The following is a 14,490-nucleotide window of genomic DNA, read 5'->3' as shown; positions in this document are numbered from 1 at the left end:
CAACGATCACTACGCACTTGAATCTGGGGAAGACGCAAGGTCACGGCCATGACGATGAAGGATGTAGGAGAAGAAGGTGACTAACGATAGAGAAAGAAGGCGATGACTGCACAAAGACAAGGCAAATCAACAGAAGGGTAAAAGATAAGAGTCTTGACCTAATTAATTTATTTTTTATTTTTTATTTTTTATTTTTTATTTTTTAATTTTTTTCAACAACAATGAACGTGAGACCAACTCAAACTGTTAGGTGATGTGCCACTTGAACAAAGTCACACGCCTCTCTAATCAATTTTGACTGTAAGATAAAATTGCATCTAATTTCTCAAATTGCATCTTTATTGTCAAAATTAAAAAATTTAAATAAAATTGCAAAAATACAAAAAAAATTAATTTTTTCATGCTAAAAGACCATATATATATATATATATATATTGCTTATCTGCGATACGTCTTCTCTCTAGTTCAGCCATGGTTAAAGTGAAAAAAAACCTTTATTGAACCTTAACAATAAAGTTTTGTTCTAAACCCCCTCATCGATAGGGGTCTAAACGCTGACAAACCTTAGCAATAAAAGCTTGCCTCCCCAAGCATGTTGTTGCTCAAACTGCATCCATTTACCATCACTCTTTATCAGGTGGTGTATTGTATCGTATTATAATTGTACACAAACAATAAACGCTAAAACTATCAACAAAATCCAACCACACTCTCGTTTGTCAAAGAAAACATTGACAGTGAGAAATATTTACTCTCTCTCTCTCTCTCTCTCTCTTCCTCTTCCAATTAAGCTTTCAACTCAAAATTCTCCTGCAAGAACCTGTACAGCTCCTCTGCAACATCATTTGGATACTCTTCCTGTGGGAGGAGAGCACCTGGGACCTCAACAAACTTGCTCACCCCCTTCACGTCCCTCAGAGCTTCCATCTCTGCTTTCGATCGCTTGGGAGAACTCGCCGTGGACACAACTAGGACGGCTGTTCTCCCATCCAATCCTGCAAAGAGTTCCACAAACTCCTCTCGGCTCTTCACCGGGTCCAGTAGGCCAGTCAAGAAAGCAGCTGGTACGTAGCGGGCACCTCTCCGTTTGGTAAGAGCATATCTGCTTTGAACAATGGTGGCTGTCACATTTTTGGGATCGGCATATACATGAGATTGGTACTGCGATTGGATTGCCTTCTCATTGCTGACAAGCACATTGTACATCATCCAGCCTACAGCAGGAGCCCTTAAACTTCCTCGAAGCAGTCCATATCTGTTTATTTAGCAAGTAAATGCAAGGTAAGCAGCTGTTAAGCATATACATATGGAATTAGATCAATTTGACATATTTCAATGATCAAACTTATGGCTGAGAAGGGTAGACCAGTATACAGATGCCTTCAACCAATAATTTATCTTGTCCTATATATGTTGTACATATAGCAAGATTTAGAAAGCACTAGGAAGCATTTCAATATAAGCAAATAGTTGTCAGCTCCTAAGTGTACATCATGGAGTCAGAGTACCTTGATTCCATGTTGGAATCTCGACCAAATACAATAGGGAGGGGACCAGCCCAGGTGGGTGCAACGGCAGCAATGGCAGATGGCATCACTAAACCCTTTTTCGCAGCCCGAATAGTTATTGTGGCTGCATGCCCTCCTCCTACAACCACCAAGTCCTTATCTGATACAAGTAAAAAAAATTATTTAGCAAGAGAGATAGCACAAATCATCAATCATATTTCTTGAGAAATGTAACCAAAATATAAATAATAAACAAACAAGTATTGGTTAGAGCATGCTGCAAAGTACCATGATATAAGCAAAGCTTGAATGGGAAGACAAAAATGAAGGAATAGAAACAAAATAAAAGAGCTAAAACTCACACACAATTTAAATTCAAACCAACAAGAGGTTGAGCTACAAAATGAATGGACACTAAAAACTAAATCAAAAAAGTACTGGGCATTCAGAAAGAAACTTCATATAGAGAAGGCACGGCGCGGGGGCAAGGAAAAGGCAGAATAATGTCTAGCAATCCAGAAGTGGGCATTCAGAAAGAATAGAGTAATAGGCTAGTCTCCAAGCTTAAACAGGATATTAGTAAAAAAATAAAAGAATCCATTTACTTCCCAACAAAAAGCGGTTTGGAGATAGTTGGTATTAAACCATGATTCAGAAATTCTACTTGTCACCCAGAAATTTTCATAAAAGAAGTGAAAACCAAGGCAAATGTAAGCAAACAGAATGAAACAGATCCATATAAAAGTATGCATGCATCACATATTAAATAAAAACTCTACTGCAAAAAGACTCAAAGGCCTATATTCAGCAATCCATTCGATGATAAGTATATTTATAACCTTTTGGTTCCCCATAAAATGTTAATATTACCAAGGGTAATTACATTTAATGTTCTTGAGGTTTAAAGGAAAATTCCATAGCTCCCCAGATGTGAGAGAGAGACCCATCTCACTTTCATTATATATACCTCGGAGATAGTCAATGTTATCTCCCTTATCAAGAAAAAAAAAAACGTATTTAAACATGGCATTCAAGTGATACAAATTTAGTTTTATACAATCTTAGATAGTTAACCAATTAGCATTGGAGAATCATGAAAACAAATAAACACAAACAAACATATATGCATGCATATCTGAAAAATTAGTTAAAGTAGAGAATTACAAAAAAATAATTTATAGCAAGAGTAATAAGGTAACACAAGTCTGATCATGACAAGGCAATTAGACCTATCAAAATTATGCAAAATATCACTTTTTTTATTGAAAAACATACAAACATCAGTACATCACCCCACATGGTAAAGGCCAAGTTATGGCTAACGTGCATAAAGCACACAACAACATAGTTATACCCACCTGTGCAGCTTACTGGACCATTGGGCGCATTGATAAAGTCAACAAGGAATTTCTCCATGACATCAGCATTGTAATCTAGCTTTGGTCTATCAGAGTAGCCCAAACCAGGCCAATCAACAATAATTGTCCGCCAATTAACTTTACCAACTCGTTGAATAATGTCTTTAGCCACTGATCTCCATTCTTCAGCAGTACTAACATCAGATATAGTTGGCATCATAAGAATATTTTTAGTAGGACCAGTGCTCTCCTTCTCATGTTCCTCATAATAAACATTGATAGGAGTATCCTTGAATTGCCACTGCCACATATCTGTCTGAAACACAAAAGATCAATCATGACAAATGCATGATCCAGAACCATAATCAGTAACCTGAAAAAACATCATAGAAACAACAAAAAATAACTCATTAAATCAAGCCTGAACATTAACTTAATAGAAATGATGAATTATCATCTTGTCTTCCTTAAATTTTCAAAGTCATCCCCCAATTCAAAAGGTATGGTTGAGTCTCCCATTTTCATAATTAAGTCAATGTTGTCCAAGCCAAAAGCAAAGGTAAGAAAATTTAGGCCTTATTCTCTTTGCTGTTTTCAGATCATTTTCAATTTTCAGTTTTCCAAAACAGTAAAAACGTGTTTATTTTTATATTTTCAAAAATATTTTTTCAAAAATAAGAAAAAAATTTATAAAGAAAACTCAAAACAACAAAAGTCGTTTTGGTTGTTTTCATTACAAATACGATCAAAATTTCCAAAACGTGGGAAACGCAACAGACAAAAAGAACGCGCTTTCAGCAATCTCAAAATAGACACTCAAAACACAAAACTGAAAATGAATTCAAAACTGAAACACAAAGAGAATAGCCCCTTAACTTTTCTTGATCTTAAGATAATTTTGGGTTTAAGCTAAAAAAAATATAGCATGAGAAATAGACATAGATGAGTTTTCAATAGAAGCAGCAGTAACAACACTGCACAAATCTTACCGCCTATGTGGCATTACTGTAAAATTTCTACTGCGGTGAAAACCACTTTAAAAGGAAAATAGTTTAGGCTGCGTTCTCTTTTTTGTTTTCAAGCTATTTTTAGTTTTCAATTTTCTAAAATAATAAAAATGCATTTACTTTATCATTTTTAAAAACAAGAAAAAAATTTATAAAGGAAACTCAAAACAACATAGTTGTTTTCAACCAAAATAATCTCTAAATTCAAAACATGGAAAACACAATCTATTTTCCATGTTTTGGCTCTAAAAAGAAAAGGGAAAAAAAGAAAAAAGGATAAAAAAAATGTATTCTTAAATTTTAAAAATAAAATTATATATTTATTTAAAATTTAAAAATATAGTATATTTATATTATAATTAAAAATATAGAATAACATATAATATATTATTAAGTATATTACGCATATTATGTATAATAATATTTAATATAAATTATCACTCAGATGTCAATAATTTATTAATTTATTTTAATAGTAAAATTTTATTAAAAAGAGTTAATTTTATCATTTAATAATTAAATTTATTAAATAAAATATTATAAAATAATTTTTCTCAAAATTCTAAAATAAACGCATTTTCTAATGATGCAATCTTATCATTTATAATCATATTATGTAATATTAGTTCACGTCTTTAATTTTTATTTTAATGCTTCCTATTTATAATCACATTATGATCACACTTGTTATTTTTTTCCAAGTTAATTTATTTATTTATTCAAAATTAAATAGTTTTAATTTTTTGGATAATTAAATTCATTTAATAAAATATTATTAAAAAATTATTTTCAAAATTTTAAAAAGAACGTGTTTTCTAATTTTCTGTTTTGAGAAATAGTTTTTTAAAATGACAAAGAGAACGCATTTTTAATTTTTTGAAAATAGATTGCCAAAATAAAAAACTGAAAATGAATTCAAAACTCAAAATTAAAAATTAAAAACGAAGAGAATACAGCCTTAGTGTTTGACCAAATCATTTGAAAAAGCCTTTGAAATTGTTAAACGTGTTTGGCCAATTATTGAAACAAATGCTTTAAAAATCAAATTACTAGAAAAGATATTAGCAAAAGTGTCTATGTAGTTAAAAAATTTCGATATAAAAGAATTTTGAACTTTTTTAATTGTTATGATTAAAATTTAATTGTAATTATAAAAATGAATTAAACGAAAAAATTATGACAAAATCATGAATAATAGAACAAATCAACAAATTTAGTTGATTGTTTTTGCCCCCTCATTTACCAACAAATTTAGGTTTTTGTCTTTTATACATTTTACTTGGCTCAAATAAATTGTTTTTCTTTCTTTTGCTTTTGCTAGTTTATATATTTATTTATATATCTTTCCCCATCTTTTATCTTAAGTTGTTGGTGTGAATTTTCATTAGCTTTTGACTTTTCCCCACCAACTACCTTTTTTGCTTCCTTTTTGCCAAAACATACCTCTTCGGGTTTTCTTCATGACAACATGTCTATGAAGTCTCATAACAATCTCTCTAAGGGACTCTAGTTTCCAAATCATCTTTATCCATGAATATTTTTCTGGAAAGCCATTATATCCCATGGTACAGCCAAGGATTCCTATCAAGCTTTTTTTTCGTCCCCTACCTCTTTTGCTACAAATTTCTTCCATTCTATCCACTCTCCCCATAAGTACATCTATTAGTTTTTTTTTTCCACATATAACCATCTTAAACAATCTCATACATTTTATCTTTAGTTGACGCCACTGTAACCTTATTGCTAATCATATTTCAAATTATTTCCTTCATTGTATGACCCCACACGCATCATGACATCATCATCTCATTTAAGCTCATAATTTGCACATGGCGGTGCTTAATTGCACAACATTAAGTGTTATGCAACAAAATTAATCTTAAAACCAGTCCTTAAAAGTTAAACTTTTATTTTAGCTTTAAAGGGATTTTACAATTGCAAAATACATTAGAAGCACTTATCTACTTTAATCATTCTGCCTTGATTTAGTGAGTGGAGAGATTTTACAATTGATTAGAGATATCTAAACTTATACTATTTTCTTGCAATGACTTGATCTTAAAGTCTCTCCATAACATCATCCACACTTCTATCTTTACAAAAATCACGCACCAAATATTTGATTTTCAACCTGATTAACTTAAAACCTTTTGATTCTAAGATGTCCCTCTATTACTCAAGCATTTTTGTCTCATCTATCAAGACAATATAATTTTGTTAATAATATACACCAAGGAACTTCTTTTTGGATGTACTTGGTGAGTTCATCCATTACTAGAGCAAAGAGGTAAGAACTTAATGTAGATCCTTGATGCCATTCAATTGCAATTGACAAAGTCTCAATATTTCGTCCATAAGTTCAAACACAAGTTTATTTTATGATACAAACTGTTAATGACTTATGCTTAAGCAACTTGTACTCCTTATTTAAAACACTCTATAAGACTTCTCTAAAGACTTTGCCATACTTCTTTTCATCTATAAGCACTATATGTAGATCATGTTGTATATTTTGACTTTTCTATCAAACATATCAGCAAGTATATAACTTCTATTGTTGACCCAGTAAGCTTGAAACCAATTGATTTTTGAAATCCCTAGTTACTATTTATAACCTTTACTCAGTCACTCTCTCCCAAAATTTCATAAGACGGTTCATTAGCTTGATTACTTGGTAATCTTTATAATTTTGAACATCTCCTTTGTTCTTACAAAAAAATGGTAGTAGAATGTTCTTTCTCCGTTCGTCAACCATAAAGATCATTTTGAACAATTTCATTAACCATAAAATGCCTCTCTCCTATGCATATCTATTACTTCTATTGAGATATTACCTGATCTAACAACTTCACCATTTTTCATCTTTTGGTAGCTTGCTGCTTTACTGCTTTTAGGCAAAAACATCAATAAATCAAGTAGTTCCTATCTTCTTCAAAATTGTCAAAATATCCAAATATAATATTTGTTTATCCACATTCATCGAATAACTTGAAGAAATACTCATCCGATCTCTTTTTAATCAGCCTTCATTCACCAACACCTTTTGATTTTTGTCTTTTATGCACCTGTTTGTTCAAGCATCTCATTCTTTTTTCTTTTACTCAGTCAACTTGTATATATCTCTTTTTCAATATTTTGTGCTCAGGTAGTGGTACAAATATTCATAAGATTTTGACCCTACTTCACTGACTGTCTTTTTCACTTTCTCATTAGCCAAGCCAAAATATGCATCTTCAATTTTTTTCTCATTGGGACATGTATGCAAAGTTAGGTGACAAGTTCTCTTGGTCCTGGTTTTTTCTTGTTCACTCCATCATGACTCCTTTTGGTTTGAGGCTTTTTTTGTTTGACTTTCAAGATTTTGCCATATTTTGAATTACAGTAACCATCTTATTTCACAATGGATTTACATTGCCATTCAGAATCCAGTCTCTTCTGTCACACACTTATTCCTCAAAAATAACTTGTTTTTGCCTTTTAAACCGCATCATTCAATTGTTGGTCTTTGCATTTTATCATCCTTCTCCTTTTTTTTTGATATGGAAGATGAGAACTATACTATTAGGCACTGTTCTAGTATAACTTCGCAATAAGGTCTATTTAAATAGTTGATAAGTGTCACAGGACTGGTAAATTTTCTGCCTTGTGATGGCACAAGTCACCACACTTGGTCTCATCCAAAGAGTCTTGAGAGTAAGGTTGCAGCCATAAAGGCATTCAAGCACAAGTTAACAAAGGCACGAACACACAGATACAAGTGCACACATCCTTTATTACTTCAAGCCAAAAGTACAAAGGATAACTCGAGGCTCTCTCATGCTGGACTCTTTAACCAACCAAAATCAAGCTACCACAAGCTATTTATAGACAAGCACCATGCAAGGCTTTGGCAGTTGACACCTCCAACTGCCAAAGGGATTGCATGAAACTGGAACTGCCTACAACCAAGCACACTTTGCACGTCTGGCAGTATCCTCCCACAACCAATCCCACTCTACACATGATTGGCAATTGATACACCCATCTGTAGCACCTCTCATGCAACCGACTATAAGGGACTATATAACCACCCACAGTAACTTCCTTGGCTGAAACTGCTCATGGAACCACCAACATGTGCATCCGCTCAGCATGCGACTCAGACACCCTGACTGCCAGCTCCAAGAATTGGGAGCCTGTCCACATAACCATCTCTTGAAGAAGTTGGGAGGCATGCCACATAACCGTCAGTCCAAGCTAGCTCACCAGCTGCCAAAGCCATGCTTACAGCCTACCTTCACAGACTTCCTTGTGTGGGCGTTGGCCAAAGCTCATGGGGTCGCATATTGTTGCCTCCTGTGCAGCACTTGTGCATGCAGAATGGCTGCCTTGCTCAGGAAGGTGTTTGCCTGGCACACATCTGACAGGGATATTTTAATAAGTTCCCATTTTGATTTTTAGAAATTATATTTAGATTAGGTTTTCTCTTATCTTATCTTGGTTTATTTTAGGCAGGTTTATCTTCTAATTTTATTTTGATTAGAAAATTATAGTTGTCATGCACCTAATGTTTGTAATCTTGGTATTTTTACAGCAGTTGTACTGTAACAAGTTGCTCAAAGTTGTACTTCGCATTGGCAGCCTTGTTGGCACCAATCTAAACTGCTTGGATTAGTATAAAAACCTAATCCAGCTAAATGCAAAGATATCGAAAAGCATATTTCCAGAAATTCTCTGTTTCTCTCTCTCAATTTATCTCTCGTGACTTTGCTTTCTCTCTCGCCTACTTCCGTTTCCCTCTCTTTCTCCGAATCTTCCTCTCATTTCTCCCTAAATTCTGTCCTAATTCTCTCAATTAGCAGAGAATTGACCTTGTCAGATCTGAGGACCTGACATAGTTATGATAGGATTGGGATTCATAAGCATGTTGTAGTTAGGATTAGATTTTGCCTATAAATAAGACTCCAGATGTATTCCTTTATTAACACCTTTGATTATTCAATACAAGTGATATTGTTTCCTTTGCCCCTGATTATTCTCTCTCTCAGCTTTGCTTCTTCTTTCTTAAGCTTCTTTTACTTCTCTTCTTCTTCCTTTCTTCTCAATCTTTTGAGTGTTCTCCATCAGCAGCCCTAGTGTCGCATCCCTAGTGCTGCATCCCACAATGTTGTTCCACATGAGCTCTGGTGTGCCACCACACGCGGCCATCATGCTTACATGTCAGGCTTCCACATCCCACCTTGGAGTGCCTCCCTCACACCAGTGCATGGGTTGCACGCAAGGAGCCATGCATGCAATATCATAAGGGTTAAACAATAAGCCATGAAACTCTGGGAGAGAGTAATAGAGCAGAGACACAGAAAAGAAACAGATGTCTCGGAAAATCAGTTTAGTTTCATGCCTGGTAGGTCAATAATGGAAGCTATATACCTACTAAGGCGCCTAATGAAAAGGTATCGAGATCATCAGAAGGACTTGCATATGGTGTTTATGAATCTAGAAAAGACCTATGATAGGCTCCCTAGAGAAGTATTATGGAGAGATTTAAAGAAGAAATGAGTCCGAATAGCCTATATACAAACCCTTAAGGATATGTATCACGGTGCAGAGACAAGGGTCAGAACATGCGGAGGAGATACTGAACCGTTTAAAATTACAATGGGACTGTATCAAGGTTTTGCACTAAGTCCATACTTATTTGCTTTAGTAATGGATGAACTCACTAAACACATTCAGACAGAGGTGCCATGGTGTATGCTATTTGCAGATGATATAGTGTTAGTGGATGAAACAAAAAAGGAAGTGAACACTAAACTTGAGTTGTGGAGAAACAATTTAGAATCTAAGGGATTTAAATTAAGTAGAAGGAAAACAGAATATATGGAATGTAAATTTAGTAAGAATTCAAGAATAGAGGATGTTATAATAAATTGGAAGACCAAATCATACGAAGAAAATGCCATTTTTGATATTTGGGATTAGTGATTCAAAAAGATGGAGAAATTCACGAGGATGTCACGCATACAATTAAGGCAGGTTGGCTAAAATGGAGAAATGCATCGGAGTGTTATGTGATGGTAAAATTCATTAAAACTGAAAGAAAAATTCTATAGGATAGCTATAAGACCAGTATTGTTGTATGGCTCAGAATGTTGGGCAGTCAAATACCAGTATAAGCAAAAGACGAGCGTAGCGGAGATTAGGATGTTAAGATGGATGTGCAACCATACAAGAAAAGATAAAATTAGAAATTAGGTTATTCGTAATAAGGTAGAAGTATCAATCGAGGAGAAGATGAGAGAAACTAGACTAAGATGGTTTGGTCATGTGAGAAGAAGACCAAGAGACGCTCATGTGAGGAGAATTGATGAAATGGAATAATTAGTCAAAAAAAGATATAGAGGCAGACCCAAGAAAACTTTGAGAGAGACATTAAAATTTGATATGAAGTGTATGGGTCTAAATGAAGATATGACAAAAAACATAAATACATGGAAGTCTATAATTCATGTAGTCGACCCCACATAGTGGGATAAAGGCTGGATATGTTGTTTTTTTTTTTTTTCTTTAACATCATGAATTCTATGTAGATCATATACCTATTTACTTCTTCACCCAAATAACCATTCAACTCACCTCCTATAATGGTTTCTAGGTATTCCTAGCATGAACTGTCTCCCTATCCAACCATTCAAGTTACCTCTTCTAGGTATGCCTAGCATGAAAATCCTCTAAACTCTCCAAAAAATTTCCCTTTATCTCTTCTCCCCATCCAACTTGTGGTTTATGTGGCATTGACAACATTCATAGTCTTCTCTCATAGCACAACTTTACCTACGAGTCTACAATAATCCTATCTCCCAACCCTTTTACATCATTACATCATCCTTTAGGTGTTAGAAATAATAAAAACTCAAATTATCAAACAAGAATTAAAGTTTTGCTGCAAAGTCCAAATTTAAGAATACTGTTGCAAGAACAATCTCAAGCATAAGTCATCAATCCACTTTAAGATAGTGAACTTCCGTGCATAATTAGACTGTAAAAAGAGATCAAATTGTTGAGCATTTTCTAACCCGTGATGGTAGTACTTGCTGGTTGAATAGCATTTCTTGCGTAACTTACAAACCCACTTCTAGAGACGCATCTCTTGAGCATAATTTGGCCATAAATAATGCAAATTGACGAGTTCTTTCTAGGCAGGTATGCTGAACCTCAATTTTCAAGCATTTAACTGATTCAAGACCAATTTCACTCGCAGCATCCACTGTAAACCTCAAATTTTTCACACCGACCAATTCTAGCCCAAGCTCGGGTACAACTTATCGAAACCACTTCAAAAGATTCACTTTTTCAGAACAATTACACAATGATGAAATTCCGAAACTCTTCAGTATTTTCTAATTTCTGATCCTAGCAATCAGCCGAAACACGTGTCAACCAATCTCGAGCACAATTTATCAAAAAGGAGGGGAGAACTACTGACCTTCATAGAAGTAGTCGTCTTATCGGCAACAGATGCGCTTCCATAATCCAGAGAAGTCGAAGCCTTGACTACTACGAGGGGTTTCGGCGGGTAAGCAATTTGAGAGAGGGAGGAAGATCGGCAGGCTCTGAAAGAGAGAGTGAACATTGATGAAGAGGAGGACAAGTGAACAACTGCAGAGAACGCCATGAATATGATCGAAGAGAGAATGCAATTACAGTAGGTTTTAGGGTTTCGGGAGAGAGGGAACCGAGGAGTTGGCGCTGGTTATCAGGTGGACCACGTTCATTGTGTGCTACGGTGCTTTGATTTTTCGTCTGCATTGGAAGAATTCGAGCCGTTGGAAATTTTGATATAATAATTATAATAAAATATAAATTTTAAATAAAATTTCTTGTATATGTTTTATTATTATTATTAAAGTTAAATTTATATTTTTATCCTTATATTTTTATAATATAATTATTTAAATTTTTTATTATTTCAATTACATTTCTACACTTATATTTTTAAGTGAATTTAATTTCTACATTTTGACATTTTTTTAAGTATTAATCTGAATTTTTTATTATTTTATTCATTTCATGTATTTATATTTTTAAGTTAATTTAATTTTTAAATTTTAACATGTAAGAAAAAAGGTATATAAGTCAATTCAACTATTTTTTTATACATTAAAATAAAAAATTAAATTAAATTAAAAATATAAATACATGAATAATAATTAAAATTTTAAATTAACACATAAAAAAATATCAAAATAGAAGAGTTCAATTGAATAAAAAATATAGGTATTACGTTCTAATCGAAATAATATTATTAATAAATTATAATAAAAAAATACACTTAAAATGCTTGCTTCATTTGTCAAGAATGGGATTCGAACCCATGCCCTTTCGGACCAGTACCTGAAACTGGCGCCTTAGACCAACTCGGCCATCTTGACACTTTGATCCTTTGTACTTGAAATATCAAATATATAACATGGCAAGGACATGTCACCAGAGAGAAGTTTTATTTGAAAATGAAGTATTCTGTCATCTAACTAATGATCTCACAGTTAAATTAAAATAGTTTTATTACTTAATATTTAATCAACCAATAAAATTATTCCAGAACTAAAAACAAATAAAATGCATTCATTGAACTATAACAATGTCCTAAAGGTAATAGTTAACATCTATGATGCACGAAAATACTTTGAAGGTGTCGTTTCAATATTTTCAAAATATTTTTTGTATCAAAATGCAGAGAAATACCAAAACAACGTTTTTATATTGTTTCTGTAATTTTAAAATTATTTCGAGATCGTTTCGTAATATTAAAAAATATCAACAACATGTTTCCGATTTAAAAACACATTTTCGTCCACGAAGAGATTAGAGACGGAATTTTTTCAATCTCTAACTAAATTTATTTTTTTAATTTATTATTTGTTTTTAATTAATAGGTGATGGTTGATAAATGATAGAGTTTATGTTTATATTTGTTTGAATACATTATGAAATTTATATTTATTTTTAGATTAAATAACTATTTTTATATTTTTTATATTAAAAATTACATTTACAAAAAGTTCCCTATATTTTTTTTATTTATATGTTTTTCTCACGTTCTCATTCCCTATTTTTTTAAAAATGTCATTTTCTCATTTTCATTTTATATAGTATCTATCGATTTCTTATTTTTATTTTCGTGCAACCTAAATTAATAATACTTATTAAAATTTTACATAACTAATCTCTTGCAACTACTAACAATTTTCTTAATTCAAAATTTAATAGTTGCAATACTCTTTGATTGGCAAAACGGTGCAAAAAATTTCTCGATGCTTCAACTCTCATGTCATTTAAGCAGTTATTTTTTTTCTAAAATTTAATATAATTAACTCGTGTGTAATAATGTTATATAATTATAAATATATACGTGGTTATATAAGCAAATATCATATTTTGGTGCCTTTATCAATAAAATATTTTTTTAAAATATCCTTCATGTATTTTATTTAAAAATAAAAACTAAGAAAATTAGTAAAAATTGAACTCATAACTTATAAATAGCAAATAATTTGACCAGTACATAAGACATAATCTAAAAACTTTACTAAATAAATTAAAAAATATTACTATCTATTATTGTTAAGATATAAGTATAAATTTATTTGCAGTAAGAGAGTATCTCAAGTATAATCTCTCAAAGACCTGTAGAGAAAGAAACAAGTTAGGGGCACAGGTAAGCCTCCCATGTGAACCTTCCGATACTTAAATTAGTCTCATGTTCAAAGTATAGAATGCAAAAATCAAATGTAATTATAGTCAATGCATACTTATGAGTATACATTTACTAAGAGATAATTCTCTTATTTATAAGAGGGAGGAGACTGACAAGTGAGAAAAAAGTTACAATTTTCGATGGGTATTTCAAGTTATTTTATAGATTTGTATGTAATGATGTTGGAGATAAGATTGACTTTATTTTTCATAGCCTCACATGAATAATATATGGAGATCAAATCTCTTAAGACTAGTAGTCTATGAGAAGGGTTCTTCACATAGTTAGGAAAGAGACTTCCATCTCGACGAGTCTTTTGAATAACAATTGTTAAGTGATTTATGAATTATTAAAAAAGTCTCTTAAAAACATCGAGAAAAGCTCCTGAGTAAGGTCAATCAATTTTAGTATCAGTCACGATCACTCGGTCTCAATCACCTAAACTAGTATCTCTCGATCTCAGTTATCTAATGAGTTTATGCACCTCTAAGTTATTTATATGATTTTTTTCTTCTAATAGAGTTTTTAAGTCTTTTTTTTTAGTTTGAGTCTATCATTAGAGATGTACTCATTTTTTTAGGCACAATAATATCCAACATCAATTAATGAATTTTCATTTAAAATTTTTGCAGGCGGAGAACTCCTCCAATATTTATGAAAATTACAGGATTCGCCTTTGTGAGAATTAAAATAAAATGGTTGAATCAATCAACCCCGAACTATTTTAGGACCCAGCGGAACCCGAGCAAATGATGTGCCCTTTTTGTGTGTTTTTATAGTAAAATGATAGTAACAGGTAATGAAAGTGATTGGCCGTTTGTGTCCATTTTGGTTGCGAAGCTGAGTGAGTGAGACACCAAACACCTCCCAGCCATTAGGAG

The 14,490-nt window shown here is 32.6% G+C and overlaps 1 protein-coding gene and 1 non-coding gene across 3 annotated transcripts; both read right to left on the bottom strand.

Annotated features, from left to right (window-relative positions):
* Positions 1–475: 475 nt before the first annotated feature.
* LOC127790794 (uncharacterized) lies at positions 476–11,650 on the bottom strand. Of its 2 annotated transcripts, none has more exons than XM_052320479.1 (4): positions 11,339–11,650; positions 2,867–3,182; positions 1,509–1,668; positions 476–1,255 (listed from the first exon to the last, which is right to left on the bottom strand). In XM_052320479.1, the coding sequence occupies exons 1-4, from the start codon at positions 11,525–11,527 to the stop codon at positions 787–789; spliced, it is 1,134 nt and encodes a 377-aa protein (XP_052176439.1). In that variant the 5' UTR covers positions 11,528–11,650; the 3' UTR covers positions 476–786. The 2 variants fall into 2 exon arrangements, with proteins under 2 accessions (XP_052176439.1, XP_052176440.1); XM_052320480.1 differs by having other exon boundaries at positions 2,867–3,239; positions 11,339–11,483.
* A 553-nt stretch (positions 11,651–12,203) lies between these two features.
* TRNAL-CAG (transfer RNA leucine (anticodon CAG)) lies at positions 12,204–12,284 on the bottom strand. Its single transcript has one exon. It is a non-coding gene; the product is annotated as a tRNA-Leu (tRNA).
* Between the last annotated feature and the right edge of the window lie 2,206 nt (positions 12,285–14,490).

The sequence above is a fragment of the Diospyros lotus genome, chromosome 14 (assembly GCF_014633365.1).
Source record: "Diospyros lotus cultivar Yz01 chromosome 14, ASM1463336v1, whole genome shotgun sequence".
Lineage (NCBI taxonomy): Eukaryota > Viridiplantae > Streptophyta > Magnoliopsida > Ericales > Ebenaceae > Diospyros > Diospyros lotus.
The sequence above is the reverse complement of the archived record's forward strand: the minus strand, read 5'-3'. Positions and strand labels throughout refer to the sequence as shown.